We start from the raw sequence: 26,204 nt of genomic DNA, 5'->3' as shown, positions 1-26,204 counted from the left end.
TACCCCTGCAACTCAGCCAAAGAGAAACCATCATCACCTAAACTCTTGTTTCTTTCCAGTGGATTCATGTTCAGAACAACTCCTCCCAACTTCCTCTTTCTTCTCCATAAAATAACATTCCTTTCCTTTGTCGAACTTGCCTATGGTTTTGCTGTAGCTTGCTTGTCATGGATTACAATTCTCTGCTATTCCTGAATAAACCTGTTTTCGCTGGTGAAATAACTGGCAGTTTTGTTTTTTCAGTTTAACACCACCATGGCCTATTGATTTTTATAATCCACTTATATAGGGGCACCTGGGTGGCTCAGTCGGTTGAGCTTCCGACTTCAGCTCGGGTCATGATCTCACACTCTGTGAGTTCGAGCCCCGCGTCGGGCTCTATGCTGACAGCTCAGAGCCTGGAGACTGCTTCAGATTCTATGTCTCCCTCTCTCTCTGCCCCTCCCCTGCTCATGCTCTGTCTCAAAAATAAATAAAAACATTAAAAAAATTTTATAATCCACTTTTGTGATTTTATGCAACTTCTTGCAATTTAAAACACTAAAAATACATAGGTCACCGGGGTGGCTCAGTTGGTTAAGCGACCAACTCTTGATTTCAGTTCAGGTCATGATCTCACAATTCGTGAGTACGAGCCCTGCATTGGACTCGGTGCTGTCCATGTGAGGTTCTCTCTCTCTCTGACCCTCCCCTGCTCATGCTTGAACTCTCTCTCTCAAAATAGACGCTAAAAATTTTTTTTCAAAACAAAACTAGAGGACTATGATTCCAGTTTTATCATCAGCATTTCTTGCAAGTTAAAATTTAGTGACAACTGAAATATCTACACCAGCCCTCCTCAAATCCTTGACTAGATATTATATACATATATTTTTGAAGATTTTATTTGTAAGTACACCCAACTTGGGGCTCAAACTCACAACCCCAAGATCTAGAGCCACATGCTCCTCCAACTGAGCCAGGCAGGCGCCCCTTGACTAGATATTTATTTACCTTTTAATTGTGAAATAGTTTACAAATAAGAGAGTACATTTAATGTATATATACATTATAAAGAACAATTTAAAGGCAACAAGGTTCCCACCCACAGCTTAAGGAGTAGAAATTTACCAATACCTCCTACTCATTTTTAAGGATTCAGTTCAAATAATAGCTCCTGAAATACACTAACTATAATTGTCTTGGTAGTGAGAAAAGTGTTTTTAATATAATTTTTCTATTATTTTTTCTCACTTTTCTGAGATATGCATGTGTTTCTTTTTTTTTTTTTAATGTTTTTATTTATTTTTGAGACAGAGAGAGACAGAGCATGAGCAGGGGAGGGGCAGAGAGAGAGGGAGACACAGAATCCAAAGCAGACTCCAGGCTCTGAGCTGTCAGCACAAAGCCCAATGTGGGGCTCGAACTCACGGACTGTGAGATCATGACCTGAGCCGAAGTCGGACGTTCAACCGACTGAGCCACCCAGGTGCCCCTGCATGTGTTTCTTCAGTCATTAAAAAAATGTTAACTTTTGGAGAGAATAAAAATTCATTTCCTTTGGGGAATCTTTCCAGCCCACCACCTTGGTGGACTTCATCTTTTTATTTTTCTTTGCTCCTGAGGTTTTGTTACCTCTATTACACTTGGTTCCATGATTATTTGCTTTCTAGCCTGGCTACCCAACTGGAGTGTTCACTCCTCCAGGATAAGGTTCATGCTCAGTTTATCTCCACATGCCCTGAGCCTAGCACAGCTCCAAAGCAGAAGCCACCCACAGAAGCTGAATGTGGAGGAAGGAAGGAAAGAAGGAATAACCAATATCCAGGCCCTGCCACTTAGACAATGCTTTCATGATGAAAAGCTGAGTTGTGGAAGAACAATTTCTCCTCTTTCTGCAGGAGAGGAAGATCTGCCAGATAAACTGTGGCAAGAGGCGAGGCCAGATAGGCAGACCAAGCAAAGGAATTCATTTCCCCCTGGATATTAAAGATGTTATCGTATGGGCATGTGGCTGCCAGAGCAATCAGCAGTGGGGTGGGTGATTCTGGATGGAGCTCTCTATCTTATGTGGCATCTGCAGACCAGTTTTTCAAATGTAATAAAGCCCTGGCAGCCTGAGATTTGCACTGCCTTCCTGTCTTCTCCCAGGCCCAGTCCAGCCTGAGAGAAGACAGCAGAGCAGACCCCAGATTCCTGTCCTCCTCTCTGACCAGAAAAGGCAAGCCTCATCTACCTGGCTCTCCCAAGAGAGGCAACATAGCCAAGTGTCTTGGGACTATGGCTCTACTCTCTGTGTCTAACCATTAACATACTTAACACTTACTTAACAAATTATTCTTCCTAGGGGCACCTGGGTGGCTCAGTTGGTCAAGCATCCTAGTTTCAGTTTTGGCTCAGGTCATGATCTCACCATTTGTGAGTGTGAGCCCCCTGTCAGGCTCTGTGCTGATGGTACAGAAACTGCCTGTGATATTCTCTCTCTCTTTCTCTCTCCCTTCCCCCACCCCAGTTGTGTGCTGTCTCTCTCCCCAAAATAAATAAATAAACTTTAAAAAATTTAATATTTTAAATTAAATATTTAATGGCTATAAAAGAATAGGTATAACACATGTATACCTGTATACATGTATAATATGTACACATGTATAATATGTAAAACAATAAATATTGAGGACATATATAACCCTTAGCACCCGGGTCCTAGTGTGAGAAAGAGAACATCACTTCTGCCTTATAAGACTCCTACATGGCTCTCCCCACCCGATTCCTTTCACTTCTCTCAGAGGTAAACACTGCTCTGAATATTATATTTATCATTCCCTTGTCTTTGCAATTTAATCACATATTTTTATTTTTATTATTTAAAAAAAATTTTTTTTAAACGTTTATTTTTGAGACAGAGAGAGACAGAGCATGAACGAGGGAGGGTCAGAGAGAGAGGGAGACACAGAATCTGAAACAGGCTCCAGGCTCTGAGCCACCAGCACAGAGCCCGACGCGGGCCTGGAACTCACGGACCATGAGATCATGACCTGAGCCGAAGTCGGATGCTCGACCGACTGAGCCACCCAGGCGCCCCCACATATTTTTAATAGAAGCATAATTTAACCATATATGTTTTTCATCCCCAAACAATATATTGTTTAGTTTTGCAAGTTTAGACCTTTAAGTAGAATTAGCATATGTTTTCCCATGATTTACTTTTTCACTTAGCATTTTTCATTGCTATGCAGTCTCCATTGTATTAATCAACCAGATACTCTACTCTTGATGGACGTAAAACTGTTGCCATTTTTTTGCTAGTTACAAACAGTGCTGTTATAAATATTCTTGCACATATATCCTGATGAGTAAGTTTTCTTGAGGTTTATCCAGAAACGGTTTGGCTGGGTCATACAAATGCACAACTTCAACTTTGCTAGATGATGCCAAATTGTTTTCCAGGGTGATTGTATCAGTCATAACGCTTTGCCATCCCAACAGTAGTGTTTCTGTTAGACCTTTTCGCCAATACTCAGTGTTTACAGATTTATTTATTTAGCAAATCATTAAAGTAGTATCTTATTGGGGCATCTGGGTGGCTCAGTTGGTTGAGCAAAAGCCTGGAGGCTGCTTGGGATTCTGTATCTCCCTCTCTGCCCCTCCCGCACTCGTGCTCTTTCAAAAAATAAATAAACATTAAAAAAAATAAAGTTGTCTTATTGTGGTTTAAAATGTAGCTTGAAGGGCACCTGGGTGGCTCACTCAGTTAAGCATCTGACTCTTTTTTTTTTATGTTTTATTTATTTTTGAGAGAGAGAAGGCGAGAGGCAGAGAGAGAGCAAGAACAGGGAAGAGGCAGAGAGAAAGGGAGACAGAGAATCTGACGTGGGCTCCGTGCTGACAGCAGAAAGCCTCAACGGGCTCTTATCCACGAACCATAAGATCATGACCTGAGCCGAATTCAGTTGAGCGTCTGACTCTTGATCTCAGCTCAAGTCTTGCTCTCAGGGTTGTGAGTTCAAGCTCTGAGCAGGGTGTGAAGCTTCCTTTAAAAAGAAAATAAATAAATAAAATGTAGCTGGGATTTCTAATGAATGACATTAAACAACAGGTTATCGGTTTATTAACCACTTCCATTCATTCTTTTGAAAAGTGCCTATTCAAGTCATTTGCCCAAGTTTTTTTCTACTGATTTATCCTTGATTTGCAGGAGTTCTTTATATATCCTGAGTATTAATCCTTTGTCAGTTTAACAAATCCTTTGTCAGGCATGAGTATCTTATCTCTCCAGCTGAGTTGTTAGTCTTGGAGGTATAGAATAGTGGGTAGAGAGTACGGAATAATAAATTAGACCAGTAAGTATCCTGTAAGATTACAACTGCCTATTTCCCTTACAGCGAGCTTCACATCTATCAAAGTGCTTGGAGGCACAGAGCACGCCCTCTAAGTGCCCTTTATAGAGGTGAAGATTGTTCAAAGGCCAGGAAAGGTCACAGGCTGTGTCTGTTTGCTTTGTTTTTTAGAGAACCAATCACAAGACAGATAAAGAATCATGAGTTTTCATATTTTGAAACATCTAGATGAGGTCGTGGACACACCGAGGTGCACTTGCTGCTCCCTCATTGGTGGCTTGGTGCCAAGGATGTACTTTGTTTTGCCCCAGGTGTTGCCTTGTGATTTTCTGCGCGTGCGCTACATCTTTCCAGCTTCGCGGGAAGCTCTCCAAAGCATGGGCCAGATTCCGTCGGTTTAAATCCCTCCGGGACTGGCACACAGCCAAGCGCTCAGTTCCTTTGCACATTTACCAATGGGGCCACAGAAACGCAAGATTCCGCTGCTGTACTAGGAATTACAGTCAGGGAGGCGGAAATGCGCAGTACACACGAGTATTTTAGCTGCTGCCACAAGCCTCCCACCGCTTTCTCCTGGGCGCGGACGGAGAACGTGTACTGGGGACAGAAAGTGGGGATCCGCTAAAGCCTTTAGAGGTGTGCCTGGGTGGGGTGGGCTGGAGCTTGGGAGGCTTCAACAGGATAGCCAACTGCTCCCGGCTCCGCTTCACAGGGACGGGGGTTGGGGACCAGCAGGACTTTGGAACCTACTACTGGAGGTGTTGCAAGAAAGAGGGCGCACAGTCTACACGCACGCTTGGCACCACGGCTCGCTGCAGCCAGCCGAGCCCCGCGGGTCACCCCCTACTCCAGGCCGCGGGTGCGGGAGCGTTCTCCGCAACCCGCACCCCTCCGTCTGCCTGGACCACCCGCAGAAGCAGCTTGGCCCTAAGTGCAGGAGGCGGGCCCCGAATCGCCCCGAGCCGGGGCGCGTCACGAGCGCCCGCTCCTGATTGGCCGGCCGCGGCTGTCACGGGCCGGGCGCACTGGGATTGGTGTCGCCCGAGGCCAGAGCTGGAGTAACTGGACTGGGCGGCCGGTCGCAGTCCCGGAGCCTGAGGGGCTGGCGTCGGCGCCGAGCCCAAAGCCCTGGGTGGGAGCCTGGCAGGGACGCGCGCACCATGCCCTACCTGCTCATCAGCACCCAGATCCGCATGGTGAGTACCCGCCGCCCGGCGAGTTGGACAGAGTTGGGGCCGGGCCCGGGCCGAGAGGGCTGCGACTGCACCTTGGCGCCTCCCTCTGAGGCAGCGCCTGCCGGTGACTGGATCCGGAAGCCGCCCGGGACACGCCCCCTCGGGCGGAGGAGCCGAGGCTGCGGAACCGAGTCGAGCCGAGGCTGCGGAACCGAGTCAACCCGGAGCGCCGGACTCGGGGAGTCCTGGCCGGCCCGGTGCTTCCAGAGCCGCGAAGGGGGCGGGGTGCGTGCATCCCCGCGGCGGAGGGAACTCCGGGGGCTTGCGGCTCCTGTCCTACCTGTCCGCCCGAGGAAGCCAGGAACCCCTGGTCTCATGGTGCAGCAACCACGGCCCTACACAGAGCCGCTCCGCAGGGGTTGGAGGTGGGGGTGGTGGGAGTGCAAATACGTGGGGGAAAGAGGTTTGAAAAAGAAAAGGACGTGCTGAGGCGCTGAAACACCTCTGTCAAGTGCCCGGCCCTCAGGCACTTCCAGAAAGAGCTATCCCTGAGCCCTTAGGAAAGACAGAAGGAGACAGGCCCTGTGGTTAGAGGTGGGAAGACCATTCCGGAGTCAGAGTGATGCCCCTTTTTCTGGGTGCAATTTCGTCGTCCAAGGCAGAGTTGGTGCCTCCAGGAATCCCCTTTTAACTTCAGAATAGTTTGACTGGGCACCTCCGCCTCTTCCCACTCCCCAGTGCCTTGGTGATCTGTCAGCGGGTGCACAACTCTCTGGAGGTGAAGACAACAGGAGAGAGCTCACCGCGTGACAGGAGGGGTCTTGGCCGTGTCCTAGGGCAGTGGCTTGAGAATCAGTTACTTGTGCAGTTGTTAAAATGTGGACTCCTGGGCCCCTTCCCAGAACTCCCCAAATACTAAGCCTGGGGCTTAGGAATTCGGTGCTCTTCAGGTGATTTTTTTTTTTTTTTTTAAATAGAACAGCTTTACTGATGTATAGCATACATATACCACAGAACTCACGAATTTAAAGTGTACAATTCAATGTTTTTTTAAAGCATCTTCAAGAGTTGTGCAGCCATCACCATAATCAATTTTAGAACATTTCCATCACCTTCAAAAAACCTATATCTATACCATGCATGTTAGCCGTCATTCCTCATTTTCCCCCAAATCCCCCAGCCCTAGATAACCATCGGTTACCATTTCTATGGCAATATGTCGTCTTTTGTGTCTGGTTTCTGAAAACTTACATGTTTTCAAGGTTCTTCCATATTGTAGCATGTATTTGTCTTTATTCTTTTTTTTTTTTTTTTCCAAATAAGATCCAGTGCATGTGTAGCTGTATCATTTTATTTATGCATTCATCCGTGGACATTTAGATTGTTTCCACTTTTTAGTTTTTGTAAATAATGCTATGAACATTCCTGTACAAGTTGTATGGACATGTTTTCATTTCTGTTTTCCAGGTGATTCTGATACACACAGACACGGGTAGTGATGCTTGGCAGGAAGTTGCCAGCAGTTGGGCAATGGCCAGCTCAGCTTGGAGGGACTGGGGAGGCCTCACATGGCCTGGCCTGATCACTGAGGGCCAGTGAGTTTCCTCACCACACTCTCCAGCCTTGAACTGAAACTGGCTCAGGGCCAGCAGGCAGGGGAGGAAGGAGAGAGACCTTCCACCTCTCCCAGGCCGCCAGCCAAGCAGCCACTGTGGCTTACCTTGCAGGAGGTGGGCCCTACCATGGTGGGCGATGAGCACTCAGATCCAGAGCTGATGAGGTATCTGGGGGCCTCAAAGAGAAGCGTCTTGGGAAACAACTTGTAAGTAGTGGCATTCTTCAGGATCTCCCTGCCAGCCCCTAGACCTGTCCGTTTCCTTTAACAAAACGAAGCCCAGGGACGATGCCACCGCCCAGCCTCAGAGGCCGTGCCTGCATCCTGGGGTTCTGTCTTCTATAGGGTCGGTCCCGTCTGCGGCTTTACCGCAGCCCCCAGGCTTGCTCTGAAAGCATTCTCACTGGGCCTCCCTTCACAAGGGAGCCCCAGGACCCAGTCCAGCTGGGTGTAGGACTCCATAAGTGGACTGTTCTTTACTCTGCCCTCTCATCTTGGAGCTGGACCCCATCAAGGCAAAGATAGGCACAGAAAAGTTTCTCTCTTGAAGAGCTGGCTGAGTTAAGAAAGCTGAACTCTAGAAACAGGCAGCAGGCAGCCTGGGTCCTACTTTCAGCTCAGCTGCTGCCTTGGAGCTCGTGAGAAGGGTTGCCAGAATGAGCCTCAGTTCCAAGAGGGGAAAGGGGAGGCAGGCTGGACCCGGGCCCTTGGGTCAGGGTTGGAGGGCTAAAGCCAGCCCCATTCCTTTACCATGAGCCATTTGTCTCGAGATGCCCAGCTTGGGGCTTGAGCCCTTTATCTGATCGACAACCCTGAAAGAAGGGACAGCAAGCATTCTCCGTGCTAGAGAGCAGCACCCAGAGCCACTATTAGGGGCCAACCTGTTGCTCCAAGACTGCAGGACAGACAGGGCAACAAGAGGGGCAGAGCCCTGGGGGAGGACCCTGGAGAAAACAGGCCATTCCTCCAGAATAGTGCAGCGGCCCAGGGCACATGGGGCTGTCATCAGACTAACATGGGTTCTAGGATCTCAATAACATTTGGAAAGCTCCTTAGCCCTCCAAGTTTTATATTTATAATTATAAAATGGGAATAATAATGGTACCTTCCTTAGGGTATCGGGAAGAAGAAAGAAGATATGCAAGCCAAGCGCTTAGCTAGGGAGGGGGTGGGGAATGTGCACTTAGCCTGGCACCTGGAAGGCACCCAGCAAATGTCAGTCACTACTAGGATTCCTGACAAGGCCTAGTCATCAGCAGATACTAGTTTTACTTGGGTAGCCTGTGCTGTATATCCCCTCATGCTGTCCCCTCTTCCCCTTCTCTTCACAGTTGTGAGTACTTTGTTAATGACCCTCCTCGCATAGTCCTGGACAAACTGGAACGCAAGGGCTTCCGTGTGCTGAGCATGACAGGCGTGGGCCAGACGCTGGTGTGGTGCCTGCACAAGGAGTGACCCTCTCACACTGAGGAGCAGACGGCACACCCCTCTTTTGAGCGGTTGCCATGGGCCCCGATCCTGAGTCTCCGTTCACTCACTGCCCGGCCCCTCTCTTCCCAAATTGTCATTTTCCTTAGCCCAGCACCACTGGGCAATGAATGGCCTTTTCTGAAACTTGCCTCAGCCAGTGGGAGAGGGCAGGGCCCCCGCCCTGGTGCTCCCAGCAGCCCCTCCAGCTTCTGGGCCTGAGAGCCCTGGAGGAGGCCATGTTCTGTGGGAGCCACGAGAGCCAGGTTGTCCCCAGCCAGAAACTGGGAGCCCGTGAGGAGCATGGCCCCAGGACTGGGCGGGAGGGTCCTGCGTAGCTAGTCCAAGCCAATAAAGGACTGTGATGAGTGGTTGCTCCTCTGTGCTGCTGGCCCACTGACTCTGTGTGGAGCACCTCCCTGGGGGTCTGCCCACTCCTGGGAGGGGAGCCAGGCCTGGGTGGAACCCTCTCAGCAGAGCCCAGAAACCAGGGCCATGCTTGGGCAAGCCAGCACCCTACGTCCACACAGGCAATAGAGGTAGACTCTTGGAAAAACAAAAAACAAAAAACCCCAAACTTTATTGGTGCCGTGGAAGACGAGGGCTTTGGAGGGGAGTGGGCTGGAGGCAGGAGGCTATGTGGGCTGCCGCACCTCGTCCTCCTGCTCCATCTGGGCGATCAGCTGTTGCCGCTCAGCGGCCTGGCGCATGCGCATCATGACGAGGCTCTCATAGTCCCTCTCGGACAGCACTGAGCCCTGGCGGACAGAGGGGGACAGGAGATGGTCAGGGCAGCAGGGCACAGCCACACAGAATCTAGACTTGGAGGACTGGGTCTACACAGAGCTAAGGTCTTGAGGCAAGGAGTGAAGATGCCCGGGACTTCTCAGCTGGCTCCCCTCTAAGCCATCTCAAGCAGCTCTCAACCCCCCTCCCCGCAGGCCTTCCATCAACAGTCAGCCCTGCTTCAGCTTCTTGGGCTGAATCACTTCTTCATGCCCCAGCCAGGCCCTGTCTCCCTCCATTTCCTCTCCGGCCATCATGTGACACTCCTTTCCTCTACCCGTGGCTCCTGCTTCTCACAGGTTTGCAGTGAAGGGGTTGTCCCGAGGTGCAGAAATCCACTCCGCTTTGCCAGGTGGAGGCGACAGCACCGCCCCCTCCCAGCTGCCCACCTCCCTGTGGTCTGGCTCCTGTGGGACATGAGAGAAGGGAGCCCTACCCTGGACCCAGCCTCTGTCAGCCCGCCCTAGAAGGAGAGAGAAACAAGCATGAAGCCGTTTGCCTCTTAGAAATACACACCAGGGCTGCTGGAGGGCAGGGCCCGCGCCTTTTTCTTTTATGATCTTGCCAGCACAGTGCGGGGGATAAAAGAGTGCTATATATCAATAATCAAAAGAATAATAAACAAGCAATCCCATGGGCCAAGACTGTGGGGTGGGGAGGCAGCTCTACAGGAGACTTGATCCACCAAGCCCACACCCTGATAAGGTCTGCAGTGGCAATTAAGTCACTTCTTCCGCCAGTACAGCTGGAGTGGTGTAAGCGGGAAGCCCACCCCAGTTGGCCAGGGAGTGAGCCGGGCTGGGAGGTTGCAAGGCAGAGCACACTGCTTAGCCCTGTTCTTTGGTACACCACTCGAGTTTGCACTCATGGAATTATTCAGGGGGAAAGTTCAGTGGTCAGTGACCTGGGGGATAAGAAGGGAGTGGCTGGGGTTAAGATGCCAGGCCTTGGCCAAGTGGTATGAAGTAAAGGGTGTACAGAACCAGGAAGTGTTATTCAGCCCTGATCCCCCTGCTTCTTGGAATAGTGCCAGCCTTGCTGCTTCCAGCCACAGCAGCTTCCAGGAGAGTTGTCCTCCCAGCCAGGCCCACCCACCTAAGGCTGGCCCAGGGTACTGCTGACAATTCAGGGCAGCCCTATGTGGCCTTTCCGCAGAGGAGGGACCGCGAATAAGGCCCAAGAGGCCTGAGGGGAAGGCCTGGAGCATGGTGGGAGAGGAGGCCGCAGGACCCTGGCCCTCAACTGCTCTCTCTGGCCCTGAGGCTACCGGAGGAAATCGAGGAAGATGAGGAACCACCAGACTGGGTGTTAGGCCCAGGAGAGGGCAGTTCTCCCTCCCCAAGGTAATGCTGCACTGCTGAGAAAACTTAAGAGTCACCCTGGCATGCCCTGAGCCCAGCCCTGGGAGGAGCCAGCCCTTTATAGACATGGGGCTGCTTCCCGTTAACACACCCTCTGCCCCACCCCCACCCCCCCATACCTACAGGCTTGGCTAATGAGGGCCTGTCACCAGGCCGCAAGACTGAGTCAGGAAGGAAGACTCTTCCTTCCCCAACAACTGTTCCACATGCCTGCCTTTCAATTAACTCCCACCCTCCCTGAGCTCCTCCCTCCCAGACACATGAAGGGGCAGCTGGGGAGCAGGCCCACCAGCTAGGGCCCAGGGCACTGGGGCTGTGGGGCAAAAGGAGGCAACGTGGTGACACACAAAGCAGGGCTGCCCCCCAAAAGTCCCCAGGGGAATCCTAAGCTTCCCTGTGCCTTGGGGTGTTGGCCACGGCTGGCCCAATCCCTGCATGCGGATGCCGCAATTACCTAAGAGCATGAAACCCAGCTTCCCACCTGACTGAGTCACCTGAAAACAATAACACGTTCCCCACTGCCACACACCGGCACAAACAGCCAAGCTACTAATCAGAGCCCGGGAGCCGCCGTGGAGAGGCCTGGCCCTGTGCTGCCCTAGAGCCAGGCACAGGGGCCAGGGAGGGAAGGTGAACTCAGGACCACCAGGAGCCAGGCGCTGGGGAAGCAGCACAGGCCACTCTCGCACCACAGAGATCCATCTCTGACATCACAGGCGCTGCCCTCACTCCGGCTCCAGTAAGTGCTGCTTCTTCCTCTTGGGTTTTTTTTTTTTTTTTTTCCATTACCCTATCAAGTAACCAGGCCACTCCTGTCCCTCTGGGAAACTCCTGTCACCGGAAACTCCTGCTTCTCTGCTCTCCTGGACAAAAGTGCCCTCTTCCCAGGACCCCTTCCCACCATCCAAGATGCTTCTAGACCACTAGGGCTGTCTCCCTGATTCTTGCCATTCACTGCTCCAGTGGGGACCTAATGCTCCCTGGCAACTCTTGGGCTGCTGAGGTACGGAGCTTGTCTGCTGGCTCCCCTGGGTGCCATGGAGACCTGGCGGAAAGGCTCCTTCCGCAACGCCTCCTTCTTCAAGCGGCTGAGCCTGGGGCGGCCGAGACGACTCCAGCGACAGGGTAGCGTGCTCAGCCAGGCCAGCACGGCTGGCGGGGATCACGAGGAGTACAGCAACCGAGAGGTCATCCGGGAGCTTCGAGGGAGGCCAGATGGACGGCGCCTGCCTCTGTGGGGGGACGAGCAGCCCCGGGCCACCCTGCTGGCCCCACCCAAGCCTCCTCGCCTGTACCGAGAGAGCTCCAGCTGCCCCAACATCCTGGAGCCCCCACCTGCCTACACTGCTGCCTACACGGCTACCCTGCCCTCGGCGCTCTCCCTGGCGGGCACCCTCCACCACTACTCTGAAGAGGACCTTTTGGACACTCCCCCCTTCCAGAAGACACCTGCCCCAGACCTGAGTGATCCCTTCTTCTCCTTCAAAGTGGACCTGGGGATTTCACTTCTTGAGGAAGTTCTACAGATGCTGAGGGAGCAATTTCCCAATGAACTTAGCTTCTGAATGGAGTGCATGGAAGGCAGAGGTGGGGTAACTGGAAGAGCTGGAAGCCTGGAGGCCCAGGGAAGGAGGATACAGTTGCAGATTAAGAAAAAGGTAGGGACAGAAATCCAGGATCCTGCCTTCCTTCCGGGTCCTGAACAGTCTTCCAGGTTATCCTGGAGCAGAGGGACAGAGGGACAGAGGCAAGCCGGAGGAAATGTCTTGAGGGGGTACTTGCTGGCAGGAGCCCTGAAGGCAGCTGGCTAAGCTGGGGAAGGGAGGCCATGCCTGTAACCACGGGGACAAGGCAGAGGCCAGCAGAGGGGGAGGGGAGCACCAGGGGTGAGTCAGGGAGTGGAGGACTCACACTGAGCAGATCAGATGGGTGCCCTGCAGCAGCTCCTCTGAAGCCACTGTTTATAGAGACACGTTACAGGGCAGGTCTAGGCAAAAGTGGTCTGACCCAGGCCAAAGAGGAAAGTGGGGAGACCTGAGGGAAGAGCCACTAAGGACATGTGGTTGTTCAGATTGAAATGAAGTAAAATTAAAAATTTAGGGGCGCCTGGGTGGCTCGGTCGGTTAAGCATCCGACTTCGGCTCGGGTCATGATCTCACGGTCTGTGAGTTCGAGCCCCACATCGGGCTCTGTGCTGACCACTCAGAGCCTGGAGCCTGTTTCAGATTCTGTGTCTCCCTCTCTCTCTGCCCCTCCCCTGTTCATGCTCTGTCTCTCTCTGTCTCAAAAATAAATAAACGTTAAAATTAAAAAAAAAAAAAAATTTAGTTCCCTGGTTACACTGGCCACATTTCAAATATCCAGCAGCCACATGTGATTAACGGCTACCACATTGGACAGCGCCAGTTGCATGTAAACATCACTGGAGAAAGTCCTGTTGGACAGCACTGGCACAGACCAGGGCCCGGAGCCACCAGTGCCATGGTGGGGTCGGGGGGAAACATCTGGGGGAGGGAAGGGCTGGCAGAGTAGGAAGAGTGAGGCATATAGAGGTGCAGAGTAGACTCAGGAAAAAGGCCACACAAATCATTTCCAGAAAAGAGACACGAGAGACACACTGCCAACAGAGCTGCCCAGAGCATGCCCTGGTGCCCGAGGAAGGTGTCTGTAGGGAATGCCAGCCAAAGGCACAGACACGGCTTGCAAACGGGTGCTCGGAGAGTTCCCAGAATTACTAGTGATGGGAGCCCTTGGGAAATGTAGCAGAAAGAATGGCAGATTTCCCTCCTTCTTGCCCTGGGAGCACCGGACTGGATCAGAGGATGGATACGAAACTCGTAGCTGTTACCATAAAGAGGCTCAGCTGGTCTCCAGAACTGTCCACAGGATTGGGGAGCTCTGCCTTGCCCAAACCCCCCGATGATGGGGACTGCCGTGCAGGGCTGAGCCCCCTCGGTCAAAGCCATAGGCTCTGCTACTGCCCTGCCCTGTGGCCTGGCCAGAAGACTTGAAACCAGAGCCCAAATTGGCTGGGCCATGTGGTTTTGACACTCCAGGCCTTATCAAGCATGGCAGAGGGGGAGAGAAAGCTTCAACGCACACTGCTTCCATACCCAAACCTGTGGCCCCTCTCTCCCCTCCTCTGTGTGGATGCGCTGAGTTGAAAGGCTCCCCTCCGGATGCAAGATATATGAATAAAGTTCTTTACAACATGGCCTATAGAGTGTCATCTGGGGCTGTGAAATGCTGGGACTTAACAGTGGGGAATGAGGTCTCTACAGAAGGGTTCCGCGTTGGGCTCACACCAGTTCATCTTCCTCCTCTGCCCAGGATCTGGGACGCACTCCTAGGGAGCTTCCCATCCTCACAGCCAGGTGAGGAGCACATAGGAGAGCAGAGGTGGCGTGACTGAGGCAATAAGAGCAAAGCCCTTCGAGAATCCCTGGGGGCCCCAACCCCCAGAGTGGCCGTGCACACAGCAGCTTGCGGCTCCCGCATAGACCCAAAGGCCATTTCAGAGATGGGAGAGCTGTGGGCCTGAGAGTTTTCTGTCCCATCAAACTGGGGTGGTGTAAACAGGGCCAGTGTCCGGGTGTCCTCGTGCTGAACAAAAGCCCTCATGGAGCTGTGAGGACGACTAAGCCAGACCCCAGGTGCACATCAGCTGAAATCTGCACTTCACCATGAGGCACGCCCCCAGGGCCAGCAGGGTAGCCAGTGTTATTTCTAAGGAGATACTGCCTCTTGACGGTAGGCAGGCGCCTGTGTGCGGCAGCCACAGACACACCTGGAGACCTGGAGCTGGGGAGGAAGCAGCTGCTCACCTTGCTTGCCCCTTCCTTCCCTTCAGTAGCTGGTAATCTAAGTGCCAAATGCTTCACGCCACAACCAAGCAACCCATGGGCCAGGAAAGCCCCTCTGGGTGATGGTGAGAGCCCTGGCAGGAGACCGGGACGTGGAGAGAATCTAAGAATTCTGTGTGGGGTGGGGCCCTGGCACTCAGAGACAGAAAAGAGTCAGAACAGAACCACAGTCCTGCTTAGGTTGGCAAACCTGCCAATCTCACTGCGCTCCTCGGGAGGAAAGGGCCCGGAGATGAACCCACACGGGAAAAGGTCCCTCAGACCCTGAGCAGACCCAGCTAGGGGAGGTTTGGTTCCTTACCTGTGACAGTCCTGGGTGGCTGGGGCCCCCTGCGCCCTGGGGCTGTCCCTCCAACCAGGAAATCTTCAGGGGATTATCGATCAGGCCCACTTCGTTTTGGACAGCCAGCTCCTGTCAGACAGAGCACCTGGTCCTGGTACCATGGCTCTAATCAGCTATAGAGTGGCTCTCTCTACACCCACACAAAGAACCCACACCAGCACTCTCATCCTCCAGGCAAAACCAAGCAACCTTCACACAATGATGTGCTGAGGTTTTGACCCTCCTCATGGGTGAGTCAGGGGTATGAGCCTTCTAACCGGGGAGTGGGGAAGAGGCAAAGCCTGCCAGGAGGCGTGCCCACTTCCGCAGGAGGACAGAAGGTAGAGGGTGTGGAGCCAGGCAGCAGGAAATGAAGTCGGTGTATGCTCCCCTTCATCCCCAGAGCATTCTCCTGTCTTACCTTCACTCCCTGTGCCTCTACTCCCAGGAATAGGGGGGCCTCTAGGGAGTCTTGGCTCTGAGCTGGCCCAGAGGTCCCTTGGGAGTATGGACATCTAAGCTCAGAGGGCCCACAGTACCGGGTCCATACTCTGGAATGGCAGGGCCGCCAGTGGCCCCCCAAAGCCTCACATGGCACTCACCGCAGCCTTGACGGTCGCAAACTCCACCACAGCGGTGCCAGCCTTCTTGCTGGAAAGCACCAGGTTGAGCACCTCTCCGTACTGTGAGGACAAGGGGGGCTCGGTAAGCATGGCAAGGAGCAAGACAAGCCTGGGTTGCCCTGAGGCCTGCTGGGGCATTTTTGGCTGGGGGATAATGCTTTGTTGCTAAGTTCTCAGAGAGGGATCAGAGATGGGAAAGAAAGGATATTTTTGCCAGGATGAAGAAGGATACCAAAGGAAACCTGAGCAAAGGGCTGAGAACTCAGACTGGCAGAGCTGCAAAGCAGCCTCAGGGACCAAAGGTGGAGAAGTGGATGGGGCTTCTGTGCAACCTGCCCACCTCATCTCTCCCCACACACTCAAGACGGCAAGGGCTAGAACTAGGTAGGGAAGGTGAGACCAGGCTGGAGGGCATATGGCAACACAGGTGGCTGGGGAAAGCCTCTAGGCTGCTACATGGTCTGTGAGACAGAAAAAAAGACTGCTAGAGATGTTAAGGGAGTTTTGGCCTGGAGATCCAGGGTTTGGGCTGAGATACAGATGGAGATGATGAGAAAGATGGAAGGCGGCAGGGCAGACCTTCTGGAAAAGCTGTAGGAGGACATCTCTGGAGTAGCTGCCTTTCGACTCATCTTCCTTCTTGCACTTCCATTTTAGCTGAAAGGATGGCAGTGGGCATCACCATTAAACTCTGACCTTGGCCTGAACAGTCCCAGCCCCACACCTGAGCTTTACAGTCTGAGCAACACCCTCATGGTCTTCCAGACACTTGTAATCTAGGGAGCCCCCCATAAAGATGTGTTCCTCTTGAAAACGGACCTGCAGGGTGGCCTGCTCACCCACACAGCCACACGTCCAGACCTATAAGATGCTCTCCTTCCAAGGCTTCTGAGAAGGGCTGCCTGGCAACTGCCAGGGCTAAGAGCGGCCTTGTGTGGCAAGTTCGGAGAGGCCATTCAGATCCCCAGGTAGTGACAGGATGGAAGGAATGGGTAGTTGCGCTGGCTCCCAGAAACCCAGTGTCCCTGCTAGAACCCCCTGAGCCACTGGAAACATCTGTTCTTGCTGACAAGAGGTGGTATGAGGTGGCCCGTGGATCCCGCAGGGCTCACCTTTAGCTTGGGGGTTCCTCTGCCTTCTGGATTTTCTGCCTTTCCTAGAAAATTTGGGAAAATTAGCAAGGTAAATAGGAGGGAACACAAAGTTCTCTAAAGGAGACACAGCCCAGAGTTTGAAGGGCTTGGGAAAGGGCACTCCTGACCAAAGGCATAGCTGGCCCGCCCTGGGGATGAGCCTGGTGGGGAAGGGAGAGGCAATCCCACCCCCATCCTGAGGAGCTGCCCCCTCCAGGGTGGTGCGCCCAGCTGCCTGCTAAAGGCCATGATTAGCACTCTGCTAACGAAGGGTTCTCAATGCCTTGCAGAAGCATGAGGCAAAGGTAAAACCCCCCAGTTCTACTGAAACAAAGTATCCAGAGCCTTTCCCCTACTGATCTCCTCCACAGTAGAGCCAGCCCTGCTTAGGACTAAGATAAACAAGGACAGGAGATCTCAGGGTGAGTGAAAAACAAGTAGGCCCCAAAGAAGTGGTAGGAAGAAGGAACAGGTAGCGTATGTCTGAGTCAGGTGCCCCTAGGGTTCTGAGCAGCTGGAAGCCTCCACAGCAACTCCACCAAGCAGCCAGCGTGGCCGCTCTGGGCATTTGGAGCTGCCTCAGAGGAGAGGCGGGTGGGGGTGATGGATGCCTACCTCTCAACCTCTGCTCCCGTTCCTGGCGTATCTGCTCCTGGATCAGCCTCTGTTGTTCCTCCAGCTGCCGGGAACCCTCTTCTCGAAGGCGTTCGATCTGCAGAGCGGGGTTGGGGGGAGTGACAATTCTGTGCAGATCCAATTCCAGTTTGGCTCACCTTGTGAAGGTCCCTGGGAGGCTCCACCTGCAAGCTAGGGCTCAGCAACCTGCGGGTTGGACAGATTACCCAGATCCACAGAAGAAGACAGCCAGGACAGCCACCTAGGCTCACCCTCCTCTTTCTCCTGCAAATGGCTTTAGGCCAGCATGCCCGGAGGCTCACCTCCTGCTCTAGCGTCCTGGTGCTCCGGCTCTCCTCCTCCTCCTCACTGCCGTGGGCCTGGGCCTGCCGTTCCCGGGCCTCCAGGTCTAGGCACAAGAGTTGAGTGACCCAATGTCTGGTCTAAGCAGTTCTACATGGCCTCAGCCACCCAAAGTCTCACACAGAACGAAACCATATAGTACCTCTGCCCCCTCCCTCCAAGCCCGTGTGCTCTCAAGTTAATCTTCATTGACAAAAGTCATAGTGTGGAAGAAGTATAGGTTCCAACTGAGTGGCCGGGGTCTGGAAGAGTTAAATCAGCAGCTCGTGCTGACCAAGCTGGTTCTCTGATCAGTGAACAGGGTGTGGGTGGGTGCTTATGTCAGCAGCCCAGGGCCATGTGGCAGGGATGCCAAGGGTGGAGCTGCTGGCCTGTCCCTGTGGTTTGGCACAACAGCCTGACCTCGACCTTGGCGTTGATGCTTTTTCCACCACAGAGCTCGAGTCCCCACTGCCTCCTACACCTCCTTCTTAGTGCACATTTACCAAGCCTCACTTTGGACCAGACTATGGCAGTTCTACAGGGATGGCAGATTCTGTGTGAGGACATCACCCATGTCCTGGAGCCCTTCCTGCCTTCCAAGAGAAACCTGCTTGTGGCCCTATGCCAGGCTAGCTGCTGTGACAAACCCTCCTCTCAGGCCTGGGACTCACTGCTTTTTTCTTGGGTACTATACTTACCTAGAATCTCCAGGGTTTTTTGTTTGTTTGTGATAAAAAGATGGATGTACTGAGATGGTATATATGAATATTAAATGTATGGATATCAAATAGGCAAGAAGAAGGGGAGAAAAATCAGGTAAAGACTGCCTACAACAATTTTTTTTTTAATTAAAAAAATTTTTTTGATGTTTATTTATTTTTGAGAGAGAGAAAGAGAGCATAAGTGTGGGAGGGGCAGAGAGAGAGAGTGGGAGACACAGAATCCAAAGCAGGCTCCAGGCTCTGAGCTGTCAGCACAGAGCCCAACATGGGGGTTGAACTCACAAACTGTGAGATCATGACGTGAGGCCAAAGTCAGACATTTAACTGACTGAGCCATCCAGGTGCCCCAGGACTGCCTGGAACAATCTTCCTGCAGTGATGACAATGTTCTAAAATTGATTTACAGGCATAGTTGCACCATTTGGTACATTTCCTAAAAATCATTGAATTACACACTTGAAAGGGGTAGATGGGGGGCACCTGGGTGGCTCAGTGGGTTGGGTGTCTGACTTCACTTCAGGTCATGATCTCACTGCTCGTGAGTTCGAGCCCGGTGTGGGGCTCTGTGCTGACAGCTGGGAGCCTGGAGCCTGCTTCGGATTCTGTGTCTCCCTCTTTCTCTATCCTTTCCCTGCTCATACTGTCTCTCTCTGCCTCTCAAAAAATAAATAAATGCTAAAAAAAAAAAAAAAAAAAAAATAATGGGTAGATGGTATGATGATGGTATGATATTCAAAACACACCATAATAAAGCTATTAAAAAAAAAATGCCTGGACCTATTTGGATCCTTCTGAGAGGACTCCTCAGAGTGAAAGCTCTGTGCAGAAGTGAGGCTGGGATGAATCAAAAGATCCAGGACAGCATCCTGAATAAGAACAAGACTTTACTCATACTGCGTGGGTTTAAATCTCAGATCCAGCAAGTTCTCATCCTTTTGGTGCCTTAGCTTCTTTGTCTATTAAAAAAATGGGTTTAGTAATACCCACTTCCTTAGATAATTAAAGGAGGCTGTAAAGCATTGGTCACAATGCTAGCTAGTAGTAAATCTAGTCACTGTTGTCATTCCTAAGAGTATCCTTCAGGACCCACCCCTGGCAGCAGGGTTCTGCCTAGAGCTGGAGCCAAAAAGCTCTGAGGTACAGCTCCAGGAAGAAAAGTGAGGGGGCTGCATGAAAATGGCCCAGGGAAACCACAGGCCACCCAGTACCACAAAGTCACCTACCAAGCTTCACTTTCTTTCTTCTCTCATCAAGTTTCTGGGTTCTCTCTGCTGCCTGCTTCTTGGCTTTCCTGACCTTGTCATATGCAGCCTGGCAGGAGAAAGGAACACCGAGGAGCAGTCAGCTGAAGGACAAGCACAGAGTATAGCCAACTTCCCAGACCTGCTATGTAGCCCCGGAGCCGTCGGGAGGCAGCCTGGTGACCAGACCTCCAGGCTGGGGCGGCAGGGCCCATGCTGCATGGCGGAGTATAGGGGACTGAGGCTCAAGTGCCACAGTGGTCTCTAACCACGGGAGACAGTTCAAATAGAGGAGGATGAGCTTACCCTGGCTGCAGCATCGGTCAGTACCTCCAAGGCCTGAGAAAGCTGGTGGAAGAGCTCAGCTACAAATATGGGTCAAAAAAGAGGAGAAAAAGGAAGTCAGGCTTGATATGGTATGCTCTCTCGAAAAAGCACCTCAAAGAAGCCACACACTGGCAGGAAGGCCGACATCCACAGATGACGGACCAACCGGGAAGGGTGAGTGTACAGACAAGTGACCAGACTCCCTCCCCTTGCATGCAAAGTGCAAGCCTGCGGCTGTGCACGTCACACTCCACAGCAGTTACTCGGGAGCGGAGACCGGGAGGATGCCATGCCCAGGTGAGCGGGTCTCACCTCCCCACGTGTAGGACAGTCTCACCTGCTCTGGGATTATCTGGATTTTTGTCTGGGTGGCAGGAGAGGGCCTTCTGCCTATATGCCTTCTTTACCTGGAAGAGTCAGAAGACGTGGTTATTCACTCTCTCACCCCAGGTGGGCAAGAAAATCTCACCAAAGCAATGAAGAAATCCAGAGAGTATTCCCCATGGCTAAAAGAAAGGCTGCTGGCCCCCACACTGTTTCTCCTCCACCCGAGGAGATTTGCACTGGATGAGGCGAAGGCCATGGAGGGAGCCGGCTGCAGCCTTGTAGCAGAGAAGCTGGGCCTACTTTCTACTGAGCACCAGTCTCACCACACAGGATGTAAAAGGGCTCCTGACAGGGGCAGGTTTCTCTACAGCCACCTGGAAATAGGCGCTCACACCCTCTTCGTAGGTATGTAAACTGGGGCGCCCTTTCTGAAAGAAAATTTAGCCATCAAGTTTTAAAATGTATTTGCCCATGGGGTGCCTGGGTGGCTCAGTCAGTTAAGCTTCCATCTCTTGGTTTCTGCTCAGGTCATGATGTCATGGTTCATGGGTTCAAGCCTTGCAGTGGGTTCCATGCTGGCAGCGCAAAACCTACTTGAGATTCTGTTTCCCTCTCTCTCTGCCCCTTCCCTGCTTGAGTGCTCTCTCTCACACACACACATAAAATAAATAAACATTTAAAAAATAAATAGAGGTGCCTGGGTGGCTCAGTTGGTTGAGTGACTGAGCATCTGACTTTGGCTCAGGTCATGATTTCACAGTTTGTGAGTTCAAGCCCCACATCAGGTTCTGTGCAAACTGCGTGGAGGCTGCTTGGGATTCTCTCTCTCCCCAGCCCCTCTCTGCCCCTCCCCTGCTCGCACTTTCTGTCTCTCTCAAAATAACTAAATAAACTTAAAAAAAAAAAAAAGGAATAAAAAATAAATAAACTTAAAAAAATAAAATGTATTTGCCCTTTGATCACTCTTAGGAATTTGGACTTATACAAGTATGCCAAAGCAAATATACAAAGATGTCCACTGCAGCAATGTTTATATTAGCAACCAATGGAACCAACCAAAACCTCCATCAACAGGGAGACCCATTTAAAAAATTATGATAGACAGAAGTCTATACATGCCAACTAGAAAGATCTTCAAGTCCACATCTCAAGAAGAAAAACTGTAACTATGTATGGTGACAGATGTTAACTAGATTTTTTGTGGTGATTGTTTTGCAATATATACAAATATCAAATCATTATTTTGTACCCCTGAAACTAAGACAATGTTATATGTCAATATATCTCAAGAAAAAAAAAAAAAAGATCTTCAAGGTATAGTGTATGAAAAAAACAAGACTTAGAGCACTATATAATATGATCACTTTGGTATTCAAAATAAACAAATAATGGGGTACATGGGTGGCTCAGTTGGTTAAGTGTCCAACTCTTGATTTCTGCTCAAGTCATGATCTCATGGTTCATGGGTTCAAACACTGCATTGGGCTCTGCACTGACAGTGGGGAGTCTGCTTTGGATTCTCTTTCTCTCCCCCTCACTCTGCCCTACCCTCTCCCCAACTCACATGCATGTGCACTCTCTCTCTCAAAATAAATAAACTCTAAAACTTAACAGATGAAAGAACTATAAATGGAGATATTTGGACATGTGCATAGCCTTTGAAACTTATGAGGAAAAAAAGTTTCTTATCACATAAAACCTAACAGGGGTTTCCTTTGGAGAGAGGTTAAAGATGGAGGGGGAAGAAACATTTACTTCTTCTTTTTCTTTTTTAAGTTATTTATTTATTTTTGAGGGAGAGAGAGAATCAGCATAGAGCCTGACACAGGGCTCAATCTCACAAACTAAGATCATGACCCGAGCCGAAATCAAGAGTAGGATGCTTAACCAACTAAGCCACCCAGGTGACCCGACCTCTTTTTTTTTTTTTTTTTTTTTTTAAGTAATCTCTATGCCCAACATGGGGCTTGAACTCACAACTTCGAGATGAAGAGTCCCATGCTCTTCCGACAGAGCCTGCCAGGTGCCCCCATTTACTTCTCATACTTTTCTGTAGTTCAAATTTTCAAACCTTAAACTGGTCTTATTTTATTATCATTTAATTGTCAGCTTTGTGCAGTGGCGGTATCGTAGCCAATGAGGTTTATCCGAGGCACAATTATTGCTAATTGGAAACTTTTTATTGTCAACAGGGGTTATTTTGGTGGGGAGGTTATGGTCTATCTTTAGTTTTTATCTTGTAGCTCTCTGAATTAAAAAGAAAAAAAGTATTACTTCTAATGTAAGTAAAAATAAACACAGCTACCAAGATTCTCTATCATATATTACCCACTCAGCTATTTCAAGGAAAACACAGCACAAATCCCAGAATCAGCCTCTGTTTCCTGAGGCCCTGTGCTCACTTGCGCCTGCACACCTTACCTGCCATTCAAACCTGCAAGGAGGAGCCTCTGGACCCAGAACTTCTGCAAGCAGCTAAGCAGACTGGCTTTCTAGGCTTCTCAGAGGAATCCATAAATACTTCTACCCAAAGTTGCTAAATAAGGACCTTCAGAGGCACGCAGCCAGCACCACCAAGGGAGGGCATGTGGACAGGTGCCTCACTCTACTACCACCTCTAGGGCCAAGGAGGGCGGGCAGCCACCTAGCCCAGGACCTCTGGGATGTGCTGCCATCTCCTGGGCTAGGGCCGGCACTACACCTTCACCGCCAGGGCGACCAAGCCCATCAGGCTCTCGCAGGGCTCTCCTGGTTCAGCCCAGCAAACAGAATCCACTCCCACCCAGGACAGACCTGGAGCAGCGAGGGTGTAGATGTGCCTCCCTACATCCCCACCTTCCTAATCGTCCATCCGTGCTCACCTGGCCCACCTGCTTGCCTCAACAACCCAATCGAGCCTTTCACCATTAAAATTTACAACGGGGGCGCCTGGGTGGCTTAGTTAAGCATCTGACGGGCTCAGGTCATGATCTTTCGGTTTATGAGTTCGAGCCCCGCGTAGGGCTCTGTGCTCACAGCTCAGAGCCTGGAGCCTGCTTTGGATTCTGTGTCTCCCTCTCTCTCTGCCCCTCCCCTGCTCACACTCTGTCTCTCTCTTTCTCTCTCTCAAAAATAAATAAACATTAAAAATTTTTTTTAAAATTACAACAAAATCTAGCTGTTTCCACTATTAAAAAATTAATAATAAGAGGTGATCGTTTTATATACAGTTTTACATTTGAAACATCATCTTTACTCTTTCAGTCCCTTATCATTAGTCTTTTCTCCCTTTCTTTTGCCTCTTCTATTGTGCCCCAGCCTCATTTCTTTTTTATTTAAAACTAAGCCTTTATTATGTATTCTTTATGTTTTAGGGTCCTCTATGTGTTGTTTTTCCTTCAATAAGTAAAACAATACAAAAAAATATATAAAGAGAAAGCCAAAAATCTAATGTTCTTTCCCCACCTCCCCTGCCCTCTCTTCACAGTTCCGATGTTAACTGGATGGTGGGTAGGCTTTTAAAGCTTCCTCCTTGATTATGCCAACAAATATGAGTCTTCTGGGTTTGGTCTCTGTCTCTCTACCCCTCCTCTCTCTGTCTGAGATGGGTGAAAGGCAGAGGCAGGGAGAAGGGATGTCTGTCACCTCAGTGTGAAAGCTGCCTGCTCTCAGAATGCACTTCTTCAGGACCAGGATTAGGGGTGTGGCTTACCAATGTCTGGGCATTCTATCGAAGATGTTCTTTTATATTGTGGGGCTCTTTAAAACTATTATATGTTCATTTTTGTAAATCTGGAAGAGACAGTAAAAGGGAGAGGCAAGAAGGATCAGTAAGAAAGAAAGATAAAAGAGCATGGGGAAGCCTGGGTGGTAGTATATTCATTTTTTTTTTTTTTTGAGAGAATGCTTTATGGATTTTATTATAAAGGAATGATATTAAGTACTGCTTTGTGTTTTAGAATTCATTTTGGATGTTCTACATCAGAAAACTGGGGGTTTTTACCAAACAGACTTTATAGTCCACGTGCTTGTGACACCTGAATTGTGTTTAAGTGTTTATTTTATTTTATTTTTTTAATTTTTTTTTTTTTTAACGTTTATTTATTTTTGAGACAGAGAGAGACAGCATGAACAGGGGAGGGTCAGAGAGAGAGAGAGGGAGACACAGAATCCGAAACAGGCTCCAGGCTCCGAGCTGTCAGCACAGAGCCCGACGCGGGGCTTGAACTCACGGACCGCGAGATCATGACCTGAGCCGAAGTCAGACGCTTAACCGACTGAGCCACCCAGGCGCCCCTAAGTGTTTATTTTAAATGAATCATGTCTCCATTTGTACTTAAGCACTATTCTTTTTTTCACAGCTGAATATTTGCAGTTATGTTTCATGTGGGGCATTCTACTGCAAAACCATAAAAAACAGGACACATAAACAAACAAAAAAACAAAACTTATTTTTTTACTTAAATAGGGAAACATTGTTCAAACAAAAAATTAATTATGTAAAAACAGGAAATTAATCTAATACATTAATTTGCTTCTTCATCAATTCTCTTTCCAGAATGTGTTCCTTTGACAAAAATCAACAAGAGTCTCATCAGATTTTTTTTTGAAGTAACTAGACCTAGTATAACAGTATAACAGTATAACTAGACCAGTATAACTAGGAGGTTACCTCTCTCCTCATCTGCATGGAGCCCATCTTACCCCCACCCTTCCAGCTCCATATTCCTAACATCTACAACTAAACACAACTGCCTTAATCAAACTGATGTATCCTGGACATCCCACTCTCTCAAGGCCTGGCCTGGCCCTCAATTTCCAAACCATCCTTTAAAGGCATAAGGGGCTGACCATTCTATATTTTAAGATCCTATAGGAAAAAGTTAACAGTCTCATGCACTGGCTAGATATTAGCATTATATCAGGCTGGTTATTCATTTCCAAGGAGGGATATCTAATGGTAGGAGGAGAACTCTCTGAGAGCCCTTCAGTACAGCATTGAATCTATCCCACCTCCTGGGTCCACTGATAGAATATCTAGGAATAAACAGGCTGAGCTGGAGTTGGGGATATAGAGAAAAATCAGGTATTTCTTGGACACGGAAGAGGAAGGACAGTATTTAGCAAGGAAGATGGCTGTGAAAACAATGAGCTACGTTATTGTGTGTGATGCCGTTAAAAGTGGTCCATGAGAATGGAAACCCAGAAATAAATCCACAATTACATGGTCAATTAATCTTTGACAAAGGAGGAATGAATATGCAATGGAAAAAGACAATCTCTTCAACAAATGGATAGCCACATGTAAAAGAATGAAATTGGACCACTTTCTTTCACTATACCCAAAAATGACTCAAAATGGATTAAAGACCCAAATGTGAGACCTGAAATCATAAAAATCCTTGAAGAGAAAATCCTTGAAGGCAATAATTTCTCAGACACTGGCCATAGGAACATTTTTCTAGATATGTCTCTTGAGGCAATGGAAATAAAGCAAAAATAAACTATGGCAACTACATCAAAATAAAAAGCTTCTACACAGTGAAGGAAACAATAAAACTAAAAGGCAAACTATTGAATGGGAGAAGATATTTGCAAATGACATATCCAGTAAAGGGTTAGTATCCAAAATACATCAAGAGCTTCTAAAACTCCACACTCAACAAACAAATATTCCAATTAAAAAATGGGCAGAAGATGGGGTGCCTGTGTGGCTCAGTCAGTTGAGTGTCCAACTTTGGCTCAGGTCATGATCTCAAGGTTTGTGAGTTTGAGACCTCCCCCCCCCCCCCCCCCCCCCGCTCCCCCCGTTAGGCTCTGTGCTGACAGCTCAGAGCCTGGAGCCTGCTTCAGATTCTGGCTCCCTCTCTCTCTCTGACCCTCCCCTGCTTGTGCTATGCCTCTCTCTCTCTCTCAAAAATAAACACTAAAAAAAAAAAAAAAAAAAAAAAGAAAAAGGCAGAAGACACAAACAGACATTTCTCCAA

The 26,204-nt window shown here is 49.9% G+C and overlaps 3 protein-coding genes and 1 non-coding gene across 5 annotated transcripts in view; 3 read left to right on the top strand and 1 right to left on the bottom strand.

Moving 5' to 3' along the window:
* The first annotated feature begins 5,050 nt into the window (after window positions 1–5,050).
* On the top strand, window positions 5,051–8,944 carry GCHFR (GTP cyclohydrolase I feedback regulator). The gene is made up of 3 exons (XM_019442536.2): window positions 5,051–5,512; window positions 7,219–7,313; window positions 8,438–8,944. The coding sequence occupies exons 1-3, from the start codon at window positions 5,477–5,479 to the stop codon at window positions 8,559–8,561; spliced, it is 255 nt and encodes an 84-aa protein (XP_019298081.1). The 5' UTR covers window positions 5,051–5,476; the 3' UTR covers window positions 8,562–8,944.
* Window positions 8,945–9,133: 189 nt separating this feature from the next.
* DNAJC17 (DnaJ heat shock protein family (Hsp40) member C17) overlaps window positions 9,134–26,204 on the bottom strand; it is a 42,409-nt gene continuing 25,338 nt past the window's right edge. The window contains exons 2-11 of one of the 2 annotated variants that reach the window (XM_019442534.2): window positions 20,249–20,318; window positions 19,891–19,949; window positions 19,567–19,654; window positions 17,600–17,685; window positions 17,277–17,373; window positions 16,641–16,684; window positions 16,108–16,185; window positions 15,508–15,588; window positions 14,885–14,995; window positions 9,134–9,331 (exon numbers count right to left, since the gene is read on the bottom strand). In XM_019442534.2, coding sequence (XP_019298079.1) covers window positions 9,209–9,331; window positions 14,885–14,995; window positions 15,508–15,588; window positions 16,108–16,185; window positions 16,641–16,684; window positions 17,277–17,373; window positions 17,600–17,685; window positions 19,567–19,654; window positions 19,891–19,949; window positions 20,249–20,318 — 837 coding nt within the window. In that variant the 3' untranslated portion in view covers window positions 9,134–9,208. The remainder of the gene's footprint in view (window positions 9,332–14,884; window positions 14,996–15,507; window positions 15,589–16,107; window positions 16,186–16,640; window positions 16,685–17,276; window positions 17,374–17,599; window positions 17,686–19,566; window positions 19,655–19,890; window positions 19,950–20,248; window positions 20,319–26,204) is intronic. The other variant, XM_053889190.1, reaches the window with a different exon arrangement.
* CUNH15orf62 (chromosome unknown C15orf62 homolog) lies at window positions 10,906–13,934 on the top strand. Its single transcript, XM_019442535.2, has one exon. The coding sequence runs from the start codon at window positions 11,758–11,760 to the stop codon at window positions 12,283–12,285; it is 528 nt and encodes a 175-aa protein (XP_019298080.1). The 5' UTR covers window positions 10,906–11,757; the 3' UTR covers window positions 12,286–13,934.
* On the top strand, window positions 22,346–22,489 carry LOC128773106 (U4 spliceosomal RNA). Its single transcript, XR_008417394.1, has one exon. It is a non-coding gene; the product is annotated as a U4 spliceosomal RNA (small nuclear RNA).

This window comes from Panthera pardus, unplaced genomic scaffold, assembly GCF_024362965.1.
Source record: "Panthera pardus isolate Hobbes unplaced genomic scaffold, ASM2436296v1 HiC_scaffold_24, whole genome shotgun sequence".
NCBI lineage: Eukaryota > Metazoa > Chordata > Mammalia > Carnivora > Felidae > Panthera > Panthera pardus.
Note: the sequence above shows the minus strand (reverse complement) of the source record. Positions and strands in the feature narration are given on the sequence as shown.

What these genes read in the sequence shown, in the direction of transcription:
- GCHFR (XM_019442536.2), top strand. Translation starts at nt 5,477, where the DNA reads ATGCCCTACCTGCTCATCAGCACCCAGATCCGCATG. An exon ending in TCAGCACCCAGATCCGCATG is followed by an intron (nt 5,513 to 7,218) that starts GTGAGTACCCGC and finishes CTTACCTTGCAG; the next exon opens with GAGGTGGGCCCTACCATGGT. An exon ending in AGCGTCTTGGGAAACAACTT is followed by an intron (nt 7,314 to 8,437) that starts GTAAGTAGTGGC and finishes TTCTCTTCACAG; the next exon opens with TTGTGAGTACTTTGTTAATG.
- CUNH15orf62 (XM_019442535.2), top strand. Translation starts at nt 11,758, where the DNA reads ATGGAGACCTGGCGGAAAGGCTCCTTCCGCAACGCCTCCTTCTTCAAG.